Raw genomic sequence first — 21,780 nt, 5'->3', positions numbered from 1 at the left:
AAAAAAAAAAAAAAAAAAAAAAAAAAAATTGAGACAGCTGGGTGTCGTGGCCCATGCCTGCAATCCTAGCACTTGGGAGGCTGAGGCAGGAAGATCACCATGAATTCAAGACCAGCCTGGGCTACATAGTGACCAATGCCAGCCTCAGAAAACCAAAATAAATAAAATACAATAAAATGAAATGAAATTCTGAAGCAGGTTCCTGACAGTCCTTAAGTTATCTAGTCTGGGCTCAAATTTGCCTTCTTTCTGCCTCAGTCTCCGAGAGTGCTAGATTTACCAGTGGGTACCACCACCCCTAGCACCTTTGGTAACTTAAACACATGATTTTATGGTGGCATCTGGCCACATAAAAAGAGCTATCAAGTGGCAACCACATTTTACAGAACATTTTGCCTAAATACGAGAACTATGAAATCTAATTTTAAAAACTGTTTTTGGGGTTTTTTTTTGTACCAGGGATCAAACTCGGGACCTTGTGCTTGCAAAGCAGGCAGTGGAACCACTGAGCTCAATCTCCTACCCTTGTATTTAAAAACCTATTTTTATTTTTCTTTTTGGCACCAGGGATCGAACTTGGGACCTTGCACTTACAAGGCAGACGGCGGAACCACGGAGCTAAATCCCCAGCCCTAAAAACCTATTTTTAAAACATCCATTTGGATAATTAGTTCTGCCATCAATTCACTGACAATGAAATCAAAATGGAACTGTGGATCAAACATTTTCAGCTCTGAACTCTGAGGTAGTACAACTCTGCTCAGTAGCTTTTGTCCTCCTATCATAGGTGTTAGACAACACTGTCCTGTTCTTTGCAAGAAAGCATAAAGGCTGGGCATAGTGGCACATGCCTGTAGCATCTGGATGGCTGAGGTAGGAGGATCACTGCAAGCCCACGGCTAGCATGAACTACACAGCAAACCCTGTCTCAAAAAAAACAAAACAAAACAAAAGCCATGAAGGTAAACAGTTTGTTTCCAAAAGAATGAATTACTGTATTTTACCTAAAGTGGGAATATGAAAGATCCTGACTAAATTTAGAATATGTACCCTAGACAGTCTAGTTGAGTAAAGACACAATTTATAAGTTCAATGCTGGCTTGAACTAGTATAGTAGGCTACTAGAAATACAAAAGTTTAATTTTAAAAGTTAGTATTTGAATGAACTAATAAATTAGTATGCAAGGAACTAATCTTGTTTGTTTGGGTTTGGGTTAAAGGTTTGTTCTAGAGCTCTGCCCACATTGGGTTCAAGGACCTGCCACTATCAATACTTTTACGTTCTTGGGGAAAGGTCACACCTTGGTTCAGTTTTCCTCATTTACAAAATAACGATGCTGCTCGCCCCTAAATGATGGCCTCTTTCCAGGTTCTAAGGGTCAAAGAGAACCAACTAGTCATTTTAGCATTTCTCCAAGTCTGAGTCATATGAAAATAGAGCCACAGGGCAAGAGGGAGAAGCCAGGCCCCTAACCAATTTGTTTTATGTTCCAGCAATGACACCCTTACCAGCTGCCCCAGGGATGAAAAGGCTGAAGTATTTGCTCCCAGCAAGCACAAGAACCAAGCAGCCAGGGCATTGAACACTACACACGATTACTCTGAGCTCCACCAGGAACCTCCTCTAGTTTCTCTTGGTCAATGTCACTAAGCCCACAGCCTCCACCCTTTGTACTGCTCCCCTCCCTGGACGACCCAAGTCCCACATGTGTCTCTGACTTACCTTCGTAACAGCAGTCTGCCAACCCTGAAGGAATTCTGGTCTGTTTTTTTCTCTGGCTTCAGTCAGCAAATACTTTCTTATATTCTGGTTAAAAAGAAACCACAATACAGATGTTCTGTTCTATCGGTTGGTGAAAGATGGACCCTGCCCACAGTAGACAGAAGCAGAAGAGGTGGCTGTGACCACAAGCACAGGGCAGAGCATGCATCAAAGAGCTGGGTTACAGTAAGTTCCATTAAAGCTGGAACTTTATTCCCGAGCTTTCATTTATATGGTAAAGGAAGATTCAGATCTTTTGCATTCAAAGTATGAAACTCAGTCTGCGGACACCATTGTTTATTTTACTTAGCACATTTTGAGACAATTACCCACCTTTCCCAGCCGTAAGTCAATTTACATACTGGCAAGGCAAAAAAAGTCTGAATCACTGCCAAGGCTCAACAGAGGAAAGGAACCCATGGCAGAAATCACCAGTAACTAAAACTAAGTGAAAAGCTTTCCAGGTGTAGACAGGCTCCTTATTTTTGAAGGCAGCAGGAAAAGTGACATTTGGTTTCAGGAAATTAATTCAACCCATTCTAAACACTGAACGCAGTTAGATCCACTGTGGAAATCTCTGCCGTGATGAAGCCTGCTGGAGTTCCAAACTGTTCCTCTGCCCTCAATCTCTCTCTGTCCATATTTCTCTACATATCAAAGATGACACCAGAGGATATGTGAATTAAAAACACTCCTCCAGTAAAGATGGAACAGAATTAGCTACCTCTTTGGAAGAAAAACTATTTGGTCAAAGCAATTATTTTTGCGGAGGATGGTATTGGGGATTAAACCCAGACTCTTTACCCTGAGCCACATCTTCACCTCTCCTTTTATTCTTAGACAAGGTCTCATTAAATCAAGTTGCCCAGGCTAGGTTCATGGTAACCCTACAGCCCTGATATACAGAAGTTTTAAATTATGAAACAGACAATTTTATTGCCAGACGTGGTGGTGCATTTCTGTATTCCCAGTGCTGAGGCTTAGCAGGATTGTGAGTTTGAGGCCAGCCTGGGCTACATAATAAGACTCTGTCTCAAAAAATAAAAATTTATCTAATTGTTCCTTCAGTCTATTGGGGGACAGTAACAAAACTTTCCTTACTCAAGAACGTAGCATCTTCTATGTTTTATTCAAAATACCTTCATAATTTTGTATTTAGATGTTTATTATATCTGAAATGTTTTATAAAAAGTAAAGATATATATTTTATTTTTTCCAAATAGCTTTTCTTTTCTTTTTCTTTCTTTCTTTTTTTTTTTTTTGTACTGGGGATTGAACTCAGGCCCTTGCGCTTGTGAGGCAGGCACCAGAACCACTGAGCTAAATCCCCAGCCCTTCTTTTATTTTCTGAGACAAGGTCTCACTAGGTATTTCATGCTGCTCTCAAACTCATGGCAATCTTCCTGCCTCAGCCTCCAGAGTGCTGGGATTACAGGTATGTGCCACTATGCCCAGCTTTAAATAGCATTTTTCCCCAGTAAATGCCGATTTGTACATGAGATATTACTGAATTCTTCATGCTATCTCACCAATTTATTTGTCTATTCCAAAGCCAATATAGACATAGTTTTAATTATTAAAAAAAATGTGTAACATGGTTTGGTAACTAGTAGAGTAACTATGCTTTCCCAGTTCTAGTTCAAACCTGTTTTGGCTGTTCATGCACATGAATTCTGCAATACGAATTCTAGGAGCTATTCAAGTTCCATTCAAAATCCTGTTGGGAAATTGAATAGGATGAAAATTGGTATAAATTAATTTGAACAGAACTGATCTCTTTCCAATATTTAGTCTGCCTATTTTACCATCTATTCAGATTTCCTTTAAATGTTTCTTTTCTTCTTTTTTTCTCAGTACCACAGATCAAACTGAGGACCTTTAGTTTGTCAGGCAGGCACAGTGCCACTGAGCTACATACCCGTTTTCCTTTAAATGTTTAATTAAAACTTTAGAGTTTTTACCATAAATAATTTTCATAGTTCTTGCTAGGGGATATGCCTGTGTAGTTTATGCTTTGTTGCTTTTGTAAATGGGATCTCATGTTCTCAGTTACATTTCTATGTGGTTTTTGATGGTGCAGGAAAAATCAGGAAAGATTTTCTGGCTTTTGTATTTTACCATCTTGTTGAACTAATATCAATTTTAGCTGAACTCTAATACTGTGCTGGTTGATTTTCTTTGGTTATGATTTATTCTACTTATTTTGAAGATGCAAGCCAATCTTAGCTCTAAGAGAAATCAAGGAAAACAGTCTCTATATTCAAGAAGCAATTTTAAAAGAAACACCAAAAAAATGCTGACAAAATCATTTAGGGCATCTACATACGTTCGAGGGGAATCTGTATTGTGGAAGCCACCTCTCCCCATCTGGAGAGTTTTCTACAGTTTTTGCTGCCCCTAGTTAAGAGAGCTGTCAGGACAGAAACCTTTTTTTTTTTTTTTTTTTTTTTGGTACCAGTGATTGAATTTGGGACCCTGTACTTGCAAGGCAGTCAACGGAACCACTGAGCTAAATCCCTGGTCCTTAGGGCAGAAACTGTTCCTCTGTATCTCGACTCCTGCTGTTCTACTACAGATAAGATGGGACTTGGCCAGTCAAAAGATAAATGAGAAAACAGGTAGGATTTTAACTTACTTCTACACAAAACTTAAAATGAATGCCTTGTGAATCATAAAATGAAATAATTCGATTAGAGAGTGTCACTGTAATGAGAGACCAGTGGACTTCCAGGTGAATAGGAATCAACAGAAGACTCTTTTTAAACAAATCCACCTGATGAAGAAAAGAGAAAGAAATGCAGTTATCACCATGGAACAAGCAGTAAATGGCAGCTTCCACTGACTGAACTTTGACATGCCCAAGGTCATAAAATGGGAAGCACTGAGCCAGAATCTGCACTCAGATCTTAACTCTAAAGCCCATTCTTGTAACTACTAAGCTGTAATACATAAAAGAAAAATGAAGATACAGAAAGTACTACTTTTCATTTAATTTACTAAACTGTGTTTATCAACTGTCCAGTAAGACTTGGTCCTTTATTTTTATGCTTACCTAATTTTCTTGGGCACATTCTGACCTAGACCCCACTCTTGTCTAGGAAGAAACCACAGTATTAGAAAATAGCAAAAGGTCTACCCCTCCATCTTTCTATGGGCTGGGTATAGACATTAAGCTTACAGGTTCCAAATCAAGTCTGTTTAAATTTAAATTGTGACTCTTTGGGCCCAGGGATTTGGCTCAGTGGTGCCACCTCCTGCCTCTAAACACAAGGTCCTGAGTTCAATCCCCGGTACCAAAAATCAAACTGTGGCTCTTCTACATTGGTCAAATGACTTTGGCAATTTTGTAGCCTCTTTGGGCCTTGATTTCAACTATAAAATGCAGAAAACAATGTATCCACCTTATGAAGTTGAGAGTAATAAAATACACAAAAAAAAATCCACAGAACTGTGCTTAACACATTATAAGCAGCAAATAAATCTTAGCTACTGTCATTATTAAAACAAATAAACAAAAAACTGAAATCCAAAGCAGTTGGACATTATTTGTGTCTCTCAGATGTCCAAATTAAATACTTTATATCGATCCCTGGTACCAAAAATAAATAAATAATTGCAAGACTGCTTTAAACTATACCACATTCTTAGAACCAATTCTGCCAGTCTCCCTTCTTGCTGATATTCAGATAATGTCCTGCTATGACAATGCTTTCTTTAGCATGCAGGCTTAGAGCAAAGCACTTTAGCAGCTCTGGCCTGGGGTTGGGGGAGGTGGGCAGCTATCTGCAAGCTTTTCAGCCCCAATTATTCTTTGGGTGTTATGCACATTGGGTCTCATGCCCCATCAAGACTGAGGACATCAGGCCAAGAGTAACTCTCAGGGTCATTTTCAGGGTCTGCAGGGAGACTCAATCGCCAGTTTTCACACTGCTGGTCCAGCTCTGTGACCCTGGAGTGCTGCTTAGAAGTCTTCACACCTCCAATCACCTTGAAGTGCAGCTGCTTTGCAGACCACCCATGCTGAGACCAAATCACCCCCCACACACAGGAGTGATCACCCTGTGACCACCTGAGGCTGCTCTCCCTTCTGCTTCTCCCTTCTGCTTCTAACTCTATCTAATTAACCTTTCCATAACTCACACCGACACATCTGAAAATTCTTTTTCCCAGACATGGGTCAAGAACCTAGCTGAGCTGAGGCAAGGTCCCCATCTTCTCCTTGGGAGACCTCCCCTGGTGACATGAACAATCAGGAAACATGTTTCTCCAAGTTCCATGAGCTGCCCTAGCAAATTATGTAACTGAACCAAAGTAGGGGCTGTGGGAACTCTGATTTATAGATGTATGATCAGAAGCAGTACAGGTAAAAATAATCCCAGGCTTCAGGAGGGCTCAGGCTTGTGGGACCCAGCCCTCAATCTATGCGTCTATCTTCAAGTATACAGCATCACAACTGGCTTGAACTGCAGGGTGCATGGCTGGAGTCCAACTCAGAACTGATGAGTTGCTAGGTATGGTGGTGCAGATCTGCAATCCCAATTCTCAGGAGGCTGAGAGGATCACCATGACCAGCATGGGCTGAACTGCATAGCAAGATGCCATCTCAAAAAAAAACTGATGGCTGGCGAGAGGGGTCACAGAGTGCTCTATATTGAGAAACTGAGCTCATCTACTCCCCATTCCTTTCCCTCTCTCTTTTTTTTCTCTCCCTCCCTTTCTGTGTTTGTGGATCAAACCCAGGGCCTCAGGCTTTCCCACTGAGCTACAGTTCCAGCCCCTGAGTCTGTTTCTAGTCACTCTAATCTCTTCTATGTATCATTCCAGTCAAACTCACTTCTACTACTGGGCCTTTAAATTTGCTGTTCCTCTACCTAGAATTCTCCTCTGACCTTCAGGAGGTTGGTCCTTATCACCACTGACTGAGTTTTTAGTGAACTGTAAACTCTTCAAAGAGGCTTTTCCTTACTCTTCCCTCTACCACAGCCAGTCCACCTCCCACCTCCCCCAGCACTGCAGTCCCCATTACTTTGCCCTCTCATACCCTTGTTTTTCTCTCTTCCTTTCTGCAAATCAGATATGGGGATCAAACCCAGGGCCTAATGGGTACCAAGCAAGTGGTTTCCCACTGACCTAAAGCCCCAGGCCTATACGCTGTTCTAACATCTCTACAGCAAACAGCCCTTGGCACTCCCAGACTAGATTTTACTTACTGGCTTATTTTCTAAGTCCCAGAAGAACAAGGACTTTCTTCCTACTCCTCTATCCTCAGTGACCAGAAAAGTACTTGGCATATAAAAGAAGTCAATATTGGTAATTCAATACTTGCTTTCACATTCCTTTAACTCCACAATGCTAAAAACTCAGGAAAACAGCAGCGATACAGAAGTCACATACAATAGTCTATTTTTATTTTCTCTTCATATAGCCTATTTTTAGTTCTTACCAATAGTCACCCTTGTAACCTTAAAATTAACCAGCAACATGGCTCTGGTATGTATTATTACCTGAAATAAAAGTCTCAAGTAAAGTTCTCATAAAAAGTCTCATGTAAAGTTCACTCCAGAAGGGAGACAATAAATGTATACTGTAGCACTAGGAAAGAAAATAAAGGAAGAAAAGGGGAGGATTTTTTGTAGAGCTGGGACTGAACCAGTGCCCTGCGTATGGCAGGCACGTGCTCTGCCACAGAAAGGCATCACGAGCCCTGGCAGGTACACCATGGACAAGACAACCAAGGATGGCCTCTGAGCACATCTGAGTGGAAGCTGTGATGAAATGAGGGAGCACACATGTATCCCAGGGAGAGCATCCTCAGAAGATGGAACAGAAAGTACAAAGGGCCTTGAGACCATGGGTGGCCCCAGGAAGCTCCCCATGAGGCTAGAGCATGTGACCGAGGGAAGAATAACAGGACATAGTTTAACCTGCATTTTTTTCTTTTCTTTTCTTTTTTTTTTTGGTACTGGGCATCGAACATGGGCCTGTGCACTTGCGAAGCAGATGGCAGAACCACTGAGCCAAAATCCCCAGCCCCTAACCTACATTTTTCAATTATCAATTCCAGAAACACTTTGTCTATTGCCTTCCCTTTATAAAAAGATTATGAAATTAGTAACATACCTTTCACTCTTGATTTTGTTAACATTACATCAGTTTGGAATACTTCAAGAAACATTGACTAAAACAGCAAGGTTTATCAATAACATATTCCATGAAGCTGACTTATCAATGTATCCAGCATTTTCTTTGCTTTTTTGTTGTTGTTTTTGCTACTATAATTAGTAATTAGACGAACTTTTTTTTTTAACATATAGAACTTCTTGAAATTTCCTTGGAATTGTCAGCAGGTGAATTACCATATCAAAAAACTGAAATTCACATTTGGCAAGTAATATTATCAAAGGTGAAGTTTAGAAGAATTAGGTAATCTGCCCAAGATCTATAGCTAGTTAAGGGACCAAACTAGGACTTAAGTTTGATTCCTGAATTCATTATATCTATTTCCCCAAATTTGTACTCTTCTTAGTACATACTTTACACAAAATTATTTGTCTGACTATGTAAGACAAGAATCACTCTTAGTGTCTCCATTCCATGTAGTACAAGCCTTTTTTTTTTTTTTTTTTTCCCCAATATTGGCATCAAACCCAAGGCCTTGCACATACTAGGCCAAGTGCTCTACCTATTACTGAACTATGCCATACCCCCAGTCCTCCAATCAGATCAAAAAGCAAAAAATTACCCAGGAGTGGTGACACACCCCTGTCAGCCCAGCATTCCAAGGCAGAAAGATCAAAAGTTTCAGCCCAGCTTGAGCAATCTAGCAAGATTTTGTCTCAAAATAAGCAATAAAAAGGGGATATAGGTATAAAGGACCTGGCTTTAACCTTCATTACAAATCAATCAATCAGTGAAAAGTTACAGTATCTGTAGAACTATGACTTGAACTTAAACTTGTTGGTAATTTTGTCAAATATTAAAAATAGAATATAAATTAGCTTTTAAAACAATGCTAAGAAAAAAATGCTTTTGGCAGTCACTGAAAGTAATTTAGATCACCCTGACTTATTTTGTTTTGCAACTGAGCGATCTACATACAGTTCAAGCTGAGTGGCCCGTTCAAGTTGCATAGCAAGTCACCAGCCATGCTGCACTATGAACTCCTAGCCAATGTTCTTTCAGTTCTGCATATGCCGATCCATGAGGAGATGCAAAAGCCTCACTAGTGTCTTGTTTTCCAGACAATGAGATTTTTTTAAAAGTTACATTAAAGTTTGTTTCTAATTAACATATTCCATTAAAATTCTTATCTTTCCATCCAAAGTGGCCTATTCTCCATCTCAAATTTAGAATAAAAGAAAGAAACAATACCTTTTTAGTCCATCTCTTAACTCCATTATATCCTTTGGTTACCAGCTGTCTATGAAAAAAGCTGTTGAAGAAGTGAACCTAGAATAGACACCAAATACAAGAAACCAGATTATATTAGCCTGTGCCCACATTTAACTTCAAAAGAAAATGGAAAATGTTTAAATGTGTGAATACAAAACAGACAAAAAAGGGAGGAAAAGTTTCTTCTTAAAAATAATGATCAAAATATAGACAATACTTTACATGGTTTACAGAAGATTCTGTTCCAAATTTTCAATAGAATGACCTTATAGGTGCGGTCTACAGTCAAAACTGGAGTGGGCAGTAAGCAGATTACCTGAATCCAATCAAGTAGAGAAGCAACCTGACAAATCTCTCCAAATCAGGTGATAAAGTTGAAAGAGGCTATGAAAAAATGAGGGAAGGATTACCTTGAACTCAAGGGATATGGATTACAAAATAACCGCATCTGAAGGAGGTGGATTTGAAGATTCTTGTATCACAACTATGAAAAGGCCTTAGCACAGTCATATCTGGTACCAAGAGAATTAATTACCCTGGCTATGGGGAACATCAGGGCCTGCACCCTCAGCTTCAGTTTCCTGGCTTACAAGTGTTATCGGTTCACATGAAACAGCACACACTCTAACTCTGACAAACGTGAGATACCAAACTGTTCCTTTAGCGCTGAGGTTGTCAGGGTGTGGTAACCAGACTGGAAGAGTCAGTAACACTTGGGAACATGTTAGAAATCCAAATTCAAAAGCCCCACCCCAGATCTGCTGAAACAGAAACTCCAAGGGTGGTACCCAGCAGTCTGGTTTTCTAAACCTTCCACATGATTCTGAGGTACATTCTTTTGAGAAGCAAGCAGTTGAACATGATAAGAGCTTGTGTAGCTGTCTCTAGAGCAGTAATTCTGATGATTCTGAAGCTCAGTGTGCATCAGACTCATCTGGAAGGCCTGCTAAAAACCCAGACAGTGGGTTTTAGCACCTGAGAAGGTGCAGTTTTAACAAGCTCCCAGAGCATGTTGGTACTGCTGTCTGGGGACCACACTGTGACCCATTGATGCAGTTAAGTGTCTTTTCAGGGGCTGGAATGTAGCTTAGTGGCGCAGCATGCACCTACCATGCATGAGGCCTGGGGTTGAATTCCCAGGACTACAAATAAAGAAACAAATAACTGTTTCTCTACTATAGTCACAATACAAAAAAACATTTCCATGTTCCTGATATTTCTCTCCACCAGCAAGCAATCAGTTCTGTACTGAATGCTAAAATTAGACTTGGAATTAAATATAGACATGATGAAGGTAAAACAGACTTTTGAAGTCAATATTTTTATGCTACAATCTGTGCATGTTTAATCTTTTTGACTAAGTGCATTTGACAAAGAATCTGACAGTTTAGCCTCCTGCTTCCCGTTTAGAATGCGTAAGAGATTTGTAATTTTAAATGTAAAGTAACCAAATATTCTCTGTATTTATAAATTCTAGACTCTGTTCAAGCACTGGATATTTATTCATGGTCCTGGGGATTAAACCAAAGGTTTCTGCACTCAGCTATATTTTCACCCTTTTTTCTATTTTTTTAAAGTTTTTTTTTTTTTTTTTTTTTTTGGTACCAGGGATCGAACTCAGGTCCTTGTGCTTGCAAGGCAGGTGGCGGAACCACTGAGCTAAATCCCTGGCCCCTTTTTTCTATTTTTTATTTGGCTGGGCTTGAACTTACAATCTTGCCTCAGTCTCCCAGAGTTCTACAAAGTAATCAGAAAGTTTTTCTGCTCATTCGAGTACTTGGAAAGAAATATTACATTTAAATATAGTTTTAATAGGTAACTAAGCTCTTAAAAAAATTTTACACTTAATGGGCATTGTGTTTATATTTGAACTAAGGATCAAAGGTTTGATACTTTGAAAAAGTGAAGATAAGTATTATTTTTCTTTTTTGGGGTGGGGGAAATGGGGATTGAACCCAAAGCACTGAGCTAGATCTCTCTCCCTCTCCCTCCCTCCCTCCCTCCCTCCCTCCCTCTCTCTCCCCCTCTTTTCTCACTATGTAGTTGACACTGACCTGGAACTCACTATGTAGCCCAGGCTGGTCTCGAACTCACAGCGAGCCTCCTGCCTCAGCCTCCCAAGTGCTGGGATTACAGGTGTGCCCCACCATGTCCAGCCTACCTCTTTTATTTTAAAACAGATCTCTTAGTTCCCAAATTGCCTGGTTGGGCTGGAACCCTGCCTCAGTCTCCTAGAGTGCTGGGATCACAGGCCTCATTCAGAACACAGGCCCTATTTTACATTTTTAAATAGAGTTCAGTCTTTAAATAGTCCCTTTTGTGCATCTTTCCCCCAAAAGAGTCCCTTTAAAATAATAAACACATCTACCTAGACACAAATTAGAAAAGACTGGCACTGTGAATTTCTCAAGCAGAAGTGATTTGATAAAATTTAAACTCAACCCCAGTATATGATTAAGACATCATCTAATACTTTTTAATCTAAATACTATTAAATAATTTTATTAAAAAAAAAACAAAAACCTAAAGGCCTCTCCTAAAAAGCAAGTTTTCACTTACTTTATCTGGGACTGCATCCATTATCAGCTCGCCATACATATTAATAACCTACAAAAAAATAAAATCAGTTTACTAACCTTATACAATTAAAAATGAATTAACATTGATACTATTAACAGTAATCAAACCTTCTGGATCCTAGTATTAATCAGTGATTCACTTCAGTAAAGAATAAAGAATCTTTAACCCCCAAAGATAAACGTGAGGTCAAATTTCTACAATACCGATCAATGTTCTCTGCACCTTTTATACATTAAGAATCTGCAACAAACTGACCTGGTCATTCAGCCAGTTCTGACCATCCAGGGTGGCCAGATCATCCATATCCAGCATGTGCTTATTGTAGAAGATGCGGAAATTACATTTTTGATGTCTGGCCCGATAGTTTGTTATTTCCCTATTAATAAATGGTTTTCTGAAACAGATTTTGGAAGAAAATAGAACAAATATGAGTTCTACTCAATGTATTAAATATCTCTTTCTTCCCCTAAATTATTTTCATATGTTTAATTTAAACATCACTGACATACCTATTAGAAAAATCTTCATTAAAGACATCTTTTAATCTTGCAAGAACATCTTTTTCACTGAGTGGGACCAAACTGCCATACTTTTTCATAACTTCATCTAGGAATCCTTAAATAAAGGAAGAAGAATTAAGACAGAAAAACAAACTTTTCAGCAAAGTCACTCTCTCAATATTTAACCTATATGCAATGCTTAACAGCTTCTTATCCCTTCATTACAACATAGTATACACTTATATTAAGTAATTGTTTAAAGTTTATCCCAGCTATTCAGGAGGCTGAGATAGGAAGACTGCAAGTTCAAGGCCAGCCTGGGCACCTGAGTAAGACTCTGTCTGAAAATAACATACTAGGGATGTAGTTCAGTGGTAAAGCACTTGAGAGGTCCTGGGTTCAACCCCCAGTACCAACAAAGGGAAAAATAAAATAAAAAATAAAATGGATTAAGTCCTCACCATGCGAATGAGAGAGAAATGTTATGAGGCACCACCTTACACTGAATTTTTTAACTACTGATACAATGTTAGAGAGCTGGCTAAAACTAAAGACTGCCACGTTCCCGTAAGGGCCATTCCCTCCCTGAAAACAGCCATTTAATCTAAGTTGTGATTTCCCTAGTACACATTTGCCAAAGAGAAGGCACATCTAAACTGATATTTTTATTTATGATTTGCTGTACTTGTACAAGATTTAAAATTCTGTCTTTATTATTCATTACTTTTATTTTTGTGTTAGGTATTGAACCCAGGGCTTTCAAACATGTTAAGCACACTCTACCATGTTATAACTCCAGCCCACAAGATTTTAATGCTTATGGAGTCTTGTTTTTGACAAGGTCTCATTCTGTTGCCCAAGAGTCTCAAACAGAATCAGGCAACCAATCTTTCTGCCTCAGGCACTAGAGTGGTGGGACAGACCTACGAAAAGATGTTCAGCATCACCTATGAGGAAATTCAAGTTAAAACCAAATGTAAAATACCTGCCTCCCACTTGTTAGAACAGCTTTTACCAAAAAGACAAATGTAAATTAGTGCAGCCATTATGGAAATGGTATATAAGGCTCTTGAAAAATTAAAAAGAGTCAGGCATGATGGTGCACATCTGTGATCCCAGCCACTTGAGACACCAAGGTGAGAGGTTCACAAATTTGACTTTATCCTAGGAGACTCAACAAGACCCTGGGGGCAGGGGTATACTAAAAATTTTATTTCTATGAACACAGCCTCCATAATCAGAGCTAAAGTCTCAAAACAAAAGAACACAACCTTTGTCAACTCAGTTTCTGTCTTTTGTGGTGCTGGGGAAGCACCCTGGCCAAGATGCTTTACCACTGAGCTACACTGCTAGCCCTAGTTCGTTTGTTTGAGGTGTGGAGATCAAGTGTTAGGTCTCAAGAATTCCAGGCAAGCAGTCCGCCACTGAGCTACATGCCAAGGTCCACACAGCCCTAAGTATACTGGCAGCACTAGGGCTGAAACCCAGGGCCTTCACACTGAACTACATCCCAACCCTTTATTTTTTGAGCTAGTCAATTAATTGCCCAGACTGGGCTCAAACTTGTGATCTTCCTCCTCAGCCTCTCAAAGTGCTAGGATTACAGGTGTGCACTATGACATCTGGCTCTAAATTTTTTTTCTAGATTGATTTTTCAATGTCCTCCTGTTTCTTTCCATACTTTACTAAAATATGTAACATACCACCAACTCCACCCTTTTACACATATGATTCAGTCATGCAACCACACTAGAACCTAATTCCAGAACATTTGCACTTCTCTTAAAAATCCCGTACCCATTAGCAGTCACTTACCATTCACCTCTCTCCCCAGATCCTAGAAATAATTAATCTACCATATTTGCATCTTCTGGGCATTTGAAATTTATGAAATTTTAGGTTACGTGACTATTTGTGTCTAGTTTCTTTCACTTCTCATGTTTTCAAAATTTATCCACACTGAAGCATATACCAGTAGTATGTCCCCTTTTTTCATGGCAGAATATTCTATTATATAGATAGACCAAATTTATCCATTTGTCACTTGGACATTTAGGTTGTTTACACTTTTTGGCTATTAGGAATAATGCTGTTACAAACATTCACATATAAGTTTTTGTGTCTGCTCAGTGGCAGAACAAGTGCTTAGCACTTGTAGTGCTGGGGTGTAGTTCAGTGGCAGAACATTTATCTAGCATGCAAGAGACCCTGGGTTTCATTCCTAACACCATCCCCAAGTTTCTGTGCATTTGTTTCTATTCAAATTTTTAATCCATCTGGCAAGTACTGTGGCACAGGAACATATTCTTTTTCTTTCTAAAACAGGCAGTAATTTCTGAAACTGTAAAACTCTTCCAGTAATTTCTCTTAATCCTTAGTATGCTGTAATTTTACTGCACAAAATTTAGTGAAAGTTTGGGTATGTATATGATATATTTTTAATTCTGATTTACTCAGCCTTCCTAATTTATTGTTCTTCTATTTTCCCCTTTGCTGTGGGTGTGAGAACCCAGGGCCTACTCCATGTTAAGCAACTGCTCTACTGCTAGGCTAAGCTAAGCTCTACCTCAGTGTCAGCCTTTCTAATCTGAAGACTGACACTTTTCTCTCCAGTTCTGGAAAGTGCCCCTTGTTATTTTCTTCAGTTTCCCTTCCAACATCTCTTAGCACACCCTTGAGTTAGAAATTTAGCAGTTCTTTAAAGTGAACAAAGAACTGGGCTGGGGATTTAGCTTGATGGTGTCACCAAGTGTAAGATCCCAAATTCGATCCCCGATACTAAATAAATAAATAAAGTGAGCAAAGAACTGAACACTTGCAAAGTAATCTGAGTAGAGAATCTCAAACTTTCAGATACTACCATCAAATCTTTTATAGTTATCTTGCAAAAGCATAAACTCAGCAGTGACTGCAGCAACTCATAAGCAATTCACAAAGCATTTAACATGGCTTTTCAGGCAGTAAATTTTCTTTATACACAGCTGATCAGTTTATGATGAAATAAATACTGAGTAAAATAACAAAACTTCAATAAGTTTCTCATAAGAACTTAATATATGAATTGGCTGAAAGGCACTAACACAGTCATATGACTGAGGGCCAGCATCTGGCACACTGTTTGGGTACCACTATCCAAGTCAGCTGAGGAAGCAAGGACGATGCCAATTCCTATACTGGTTCCTCATTTTTTTTTTTTTGGTACTAGGGATCGAACATGGGTCCATTGCGCTTGTGAGTCAGGCTCCAGAACCACTGAGCTAAATCCCCAGCCCCTGGTCCTCTTCTGACTGCTTTACATGTCCTGACTACTTAGGTTTAGTTCCCTTCTTTGCTGAGCGTGTCAGCCTCTTTCAGATTGTTTGTCTCTACAGGGTAACCTGAGGAGGGTATGGGTCCTGATGGGCAGTAGCTGCTGCTCTGCCCTCCACAACTTTCCAGAGTGGGGATGCTAAGAATCTTTTAGAAAGCGTATGTTCCTTGCTCTCATTAGGTGTTCCTGGTAGGGGTCAAATGGAGTATTCTTACATTTCAACTTGATAGCAGACACCCTCTGTCTAGATGAGCTTCCTCTGCTGCGCCATATTTTGCTATGGGTCTCCTTTTCCACCCACTCTGGGAACAGGCACCTGCAGTGTTCTACCATTTTCCCGGCAGCAATCCTCCTTCAGCCCTCTAGACCTTTCCTGTACTTCTGCCTTACGGGAGCTTCCGAGCTTCTGATTCACCAAACTCTCTCCTCTGGGCCAGGGATTCGGCTCAGTGGTTTCAGTACCTGCCTCGCAAGTAGAAGGGCCCAAGTTTGATCCCTGGTACCAAAAAAAATTTTTAATTAAAAAAAGAAAACTCTCTCCTCATTGTTTTTGAGAATGGAGATACATGTGTGCTTTTAATGTATTTTTCATAATTGCTATAAATTTGGAAGAACATATTCCACGCACATACCTCTTCCTCATGAACACGGAACATGGTTTCTAACAAATATTCTTTACAAAGTGAAGGAAATTTTCTCTAATCCTAGTTTTCTAGGAGATTTAAACTTGGAAGCTGGGTTTTACTAACAAGCTTTTCAAGTACTGCACTTGCTAAGATGCCATAATTTCTCTACTTTAGCTAGAACAATGAATTACACTACAGATCACTAAATGCATATGAAGATTCCTATTTCCTGAAATCGTACTACATGACAATTCATATTTAGAAGTGTTACATCTCTAAGTGAATATTTGTGGGCAAATGTCAATTCTTTCAGGTTTAAGAGTCACGGTTCTGTTTACTTCTTAAGAAATTCATCTTTGGGCTGGGGATATAACTCAGTGGTTCCACAAAAAAATTAAAATAAAATAAAATAATTCATCTTTATTTTAGGACAATGTAAACAGAAATTATTGTAAAGATTTGCTAGCATTCTCGTTGGTGTCCTTTGTGGGGAATTTTTCACACATATTTATTTAACTATTGGAAAAGAATTGCCTACGTTGTAGAGGAAGTAACTCTCCTAACTCTTCAAAAAAAGCCAATTATGCTGGGGGTTTTTAGCTCAGTGGTTCTGCCATTTGCCTTGCAAGTGCAAGGACCCAAGTTCAATCCCCGGTACAAAAAAACAACAAAAAAAGACAATTATAAAATTATAACAATGTATTATATCTGTTCAGATACATCGTATACATATGCAAATGTACATACACGCTGATCCCATGCATTTGTGTATCTTTTTAGAGATGCTGGTACATGTTTATAATTCCAACACTCTGGGAGGCTCAGGTAGGGGGATCATAAGTTTGAGCCAAACTGGGCAACTTACCAACTCAGTGAGACCCTGTCTCAAAATAAAAAATAAAAAGGTGTAGCTTAGTGCGAAGGCCCTGGGTTACCTCCCTAGCACCAAACACACACAAAAAAGTTTTCATACCATTTTGCAACCTGCTATTTAAATTTCATACAGACATCATTCAGCATAAAAATAGAAAATATTATTTATTTTGCAGTGCTGGGGATGGAATCAGGGCCTCACACACATTAGGAACTTGGTCTACCAGTATACCACAGCCCTGAATCTTAATTCTTTTTTTCTTTCCAGTACCAGGAACTCAGGACCGTGCGTTTGCCAGGCAGTCTCGGCATTACTGAGCTACAGCCCCAGCCCCTGAATCTAAATTCTTAAACCTCTACATAGTAACCCATTTCCTGAATGTGCCATAATTCAGGCTTCAATAGATACTCTTGTTGTTTTCATGTTTTTTGTTTTAATTACAATAATACAAGTGATACAACTATACAAATATATCTGTACTCTTAAAACTAGGATAAATTTCAAGCAGGAAAATAGCTCAAAGGCTAATACTGCCAAACTTTGTACCAAGTCACTTCTTAGGGTAGACTTTGATAAAAGAAGACCTTTATTTTGAGACACGGTCTCACTATGTAGCCCAGGCTGGTCTCCTTGTGATTCTCCTACTTTAGCCTCCAGAACACTGGGATTCCAGGTATGCACCACACTACCAGACCCAGCAAAAGGCATCGTTTTGGGTTGTTTTGTCTTGTTTTTCAGTACTAGGGAATGAACCCAGAGCCTTTGCACTGAGCATTCCTGGTCAATTTTTAATTCTGATACAAGGTCTCACAATGTAATTAAATGGCCCAGGGTTAGACTCCAACTTGTGATCCTCTTGCCTCAGCCTCTCAGGTCTCTGCCACTTGGCCTGGCTAAGAGAAGGTCTTTTAACCATGATGTAAAAAATAGAAGCCTGCTGGGGTGGTGATGGGAACCTGTAATCCCAGCACCCTGGGAGGCTGAGAAAGCCACAAGTGGGAGAAGAAAGAGGACTCTTGTAAGGAGAAGGGATAGCAGATGCAGGTCAGCCGATGGGGGACAAAGGACAGTGCCTACCAGAAAGGCAGATGGACAGCTGCTCGTCATCCACGGGCACCACCTTCTGACTATTCTTGCCACTTCGAAAGGGACTCTCTAGCTTGAGCTCACTGCACACCAGAGGCGCTTCAAGTGGACTCTTACAGTATGGGTGGTCCAGAAGCTTGGAGCTGAGGATGTTCTGCTTGAGTGGCCCCTCCTCCTCCATCTCACAGTTGTCTGGCTCGGCAGCATGATGGGAAACAGGCCCATCCACGCTGCTCCCGGCTTCCTTGGCTCCAGGTGCAGGCAGCTCTACCTTGCCGTCACCCAATGCACCTGTACCATTCTCCTGACTCAGAGCCACAGTGTCTCTCTCAGTTTCTGAGGGGAACATGTTGCTTAGATGATGTTCTGACAAGGGGCACTCAGCAGTCAGCTCTGCGCACTCCCACTGAGGGGAACAAGGTGTCTGGTCCCAGGTGTCAGTGGCAGCGCCATTCTGCTGATCAGAGAATGCACTGTCTACATGAGGCTCCTTGCCCGCGCAAAGGCTCCCATTAGCACAGCCATCGGACATCGGAGAGTTCTTTCCCTTTGCCAGCACATCGCTGTCCATATCTGGAATGTGCGGCTGATACCGACAAGAGGAGTCTCTAGGCGCTGGGGAAGGGAATGGGCTGCAACTGCCACCCTCCACGTTGTCCCTAAGGGTCTCTTGATGGTCTCCAGTGACTTTCTGGACCCAGCTTCGCTGGGCTTTTCTTAGCTTACAAACTTTGCTTTTTATTCTGAAGTGCTGGGATCTGAGAATCCTATACTGAAATCTTATCATGGATAATTTCTCATACATCATAAGAGGAGACACTTTTATTCTTCGATATTGGTTAAGTTGGACTTTTCTTGGAATCAGGAGTCCCCCATTCCTGTGGCACTCCAGCCCTTGGTAGAAGCCATAACAAAAGCGTTTTCTTTTATGGTTGCTCAAAGTGACCACAATCTTGCCACTCTCTCCTGGACTCTGGCTCTCCCCACTGAACGTCATGGGAAAGTCATGTGGTGCTGTCCTAGGTCTGTGACCGTTGGCCTGACCTAAAACACTATTTGCTGGCAAGCCAGCTACCGCCTTCAAGAGAGTCTTCTCTCCGCAGGATTCATGGTCTGAGTTTTTTACTGAGGACAGTGACTTCTCTGCATGGAGTCTCAGGAGGTCCCTTGAGGAAGAAATGAAGTACTGAGTATTCTTTCTTTCCACTTTAGAGGACACAGTGCTAGCATTCGGAGTAGCCACACCGGACTTAGTCTTTGCACACAGGGTTTCATCTTGGATCCATGTTTTTTGAATTGCAAGAGCCTTTTTTCTACACTGGAAATACCCCAACTGTCTGTTCCAAGTAACTGGCCTTCCTAACTTAGCTTTCAGAATGCACAAGTGTTGGTGAAAATAGAATTTCTTAAACCCTACAAATCTTGTATTCCATTTCTCAGAGAAGGCAAAGTGAATTCCTTTCCTCCATAGGCTTTTCCTCTGTTTTCTCATTTTTCTGATGCATAATGAGATCTGGATGTAGCTACAAAGAAAAGTTACATATCAATCTAAACAAAGTTATGAAGTCATTCGCAGCAGTTGAGGTAGAAAACTAATAAAAGCACATACACGTCAGAATAGACTATGGGACATAATGAAACCTCACCTGATCAAGGTTTTCATCAAAATGAAAATTATGGAAGAGGAAAGAATGAGCACTCTAACAAGACCCTACTTGCTGTACAACTGGCTTGGATAGAAAAAAGTTAAATAAAAAGAAAGAAAGAAAGAAAAAAAAACCTGGATGGTTGTGGTGGTGCACGCCTGTAATCCTAGCATTCAGGAGGCTGAGGCAGGAGGACAGCCACAAGTTCGAAGCCAGCTTGGGCTACATACAGTAGTGAGCTACAGGCCAGCCTAAATTACACAGCCACATCTTGTCTCAAAAAACAAAAGGCAGGGGCCGGAGATTTAGGTCAGTGCTCCCACCACCTGCCTTGAAAGCTCAAGGTCCCGAGTTCAATCCTCAGTACCAAAAACAAAAAAGGAAAAGAGGGTGCTGGTAATATAGCCCACTTTTAGGCTCAGGGTTCAATCCCCAGTACAGGAAAAAAAAGTTTCAAGAATCATTTCCCAGTATGTAATAAATTTCTTTTCCTCCCCTCTCCCCTTTTTGAAGTACTTGAAGTTGAACCCAGTCCCGTGTGTGTGCCAGGTAAGCAATCTACCAATGAACTACATCTCCAATCCTTTTTATTTGATTTTGACACATGATTTTGCTAAGTAAGCTAAGCTGGCTTCAAACTTGCCATCCTTCTGCCCCAGCCTCTCAAGGAGCTAGAATGCAGGTATGTACCACCATGCTCACCTGTAGTCAAGTTTCTGGTAGAGGATTCAGGGCAGGGAGTTAGAAAAGAGCTCTAGCTGGGCAGGGTGGCGCACACCTGTAATCCCAGCACTCAGGAGGCTGAGGCAGGAGGAGCACTGTGAGTTCGAGACCAGTCTGGGCTACACAGTGAGTTCCTGGTCAATCTCAACTACATAGTGAAACTCTGTCTCAAAAAAAAAGGAAAGGAGCTCTAAGTGTGGCTTTACTTTGCCTTAGCTATGTAACTTGCAGTCAGCTGCACTCGGTTCTCATTTGTCCAATGAAAGATAGGGAGAGGACAAGGGAATGATTCTATATTCACTTAGTTATAACTTGCTCCCCAGCAAAACTACTTTTTTCAGACAGGGTCTCACTATGTAGTTGAGACTGACCTGGAACTCACTATGCAGCCCAGGCTGGTCTCAAATTCACAGTGATCCTCCTGCCTCAGCCTCCCAAGTGCTGGGATTACAGGAGTGTGCCACCATTCCCTGAAAAGCTACTTTTTCACAGAGCAGATTTGTTTAAAGCACAGCACAGGCACCTTAGCTCTATGAAGGCATGCATGGGTAGGTAAGTAACTCGTGGCATTGGTGCCTCTTCCGTGGCAGTGAGCCAGTGACTACAAAGGGCAGACTCTGGCAGGCACTCTCAGTCATTCTGGCTCTCAGGTGAATATAAGGAACAAGAAGCAGCAGAGCACAACCTTCAGGAACAGTGATAGATGGGAATGAAAAGACAAAGCCAAATATGATTTCCCTTCAGAATTTAGTAAGACCTAATGCAAGGAGTGATTAGATAATATGGTAACATTTACATTTAAGGGTTTTATTTGTGGGCTTTTTTTTTTTTTTTGAGATAGGGGCTCGCTCTGTAGTTCAGGCTGGCTCTGAACTCACTATGTAGCTCAGGCTGGCCTCGAACTCATGGCAATCCTCCAGCCTCAGCCTCCCAAGTGCTGGGATTACAGGTGCATGCCAACACACCCAGCTGATTTGGTTTTGTTTGTGATGCTGGAAATTGAACTCAAGGCCTTATGCATAGCAGACAAGTGCTCTACCACTGAACTACACCACCATCCTGAAGGTATATATTTTGTTTTAAAAAAAGGAGGCCGGGGATTTAGCTCAGTGGTTCTGACGCCTGCCTTGCAAGCACAACTTCCTAAGTTCAAGCCCCGGTATTGAAAAAAAGAGAGAATAAAAAAGAACTTATTGGGCCAAGGATTTAGCTCAGCCTACCTCACAAGTGCAAGGTCCTGAGTTGATCTCTGGTACAAAAAAAAAAAAAAAAAAAAAAAAA

At 40.6% G+C, this 21,780-nt stretch overlaps 1 protein-coding gene across 3 annotated transcripts in view; it reads right to left on the bottom strand.

Annotated features, from left to right (window-relative positions):
• Senp5 (SUMO specific peptidase 5) overlaps nt 1-21,780 on the bottom strand; it is a 31,443-nt gene that overhangs the window by 4,759 nt on the left and 4,904 nt on the right. Inside the window, exons 2-9 of one of the 3 annotated variants that reach the window (XM_019207491.2) lie at nt 18,122-19,653; nt 12,244-12,349; nt 11,990-12,128; nt 11,714-11,761; nt 9,134-9,211; nt 4,398-4,535; nt 3,408-3,479; nt 1,734-1,807 (exon numbers count right to left, since the gene is read on the bottom strand). In XM_019207491.2, the coding sequence (XP_019063036.1) occupies nt 3,450-3,479; nt 4,398-4,535; nt 9,134-9,211; nt 11,714-11,761; nt 11,990-12,128; nt 12,244-12,349; nt 18,122-19,622 (2,040 nt within the window). In that variant the 5' untranslated portion in view covers nt 19,623-19,653 and the 3' untranslated portion in view covers nt 1,734-1,807; nt 3,408-3,449. The other 2 variants (XM_010624031.3, XM_019207492.2) reach the window with 2 other exon arrangements.

This window comes from Fukomys damarensis, unplaced genomic scaffold (genome assembly GCF_012274545.1).
Source record: "Fukomys damarensis isolate Sample0158 unplaced genomic scaffold, DMR_v1.0_HiC HiC_scaffold_12, whole genome shotgun sequence".
In the NCBI taxonomy this organism is placed as follows: domain Eukaryota; kingdom Metazoa; phylum Chordata; class Mammalia; order Rodentia; family Bathyergidae; genus Fukomys; species Fukomys damarensis.
Note: the sequence above shows the minus strand (reverse complement) of the source record. Positions and strands in the feature narration are given on the sequence as shown.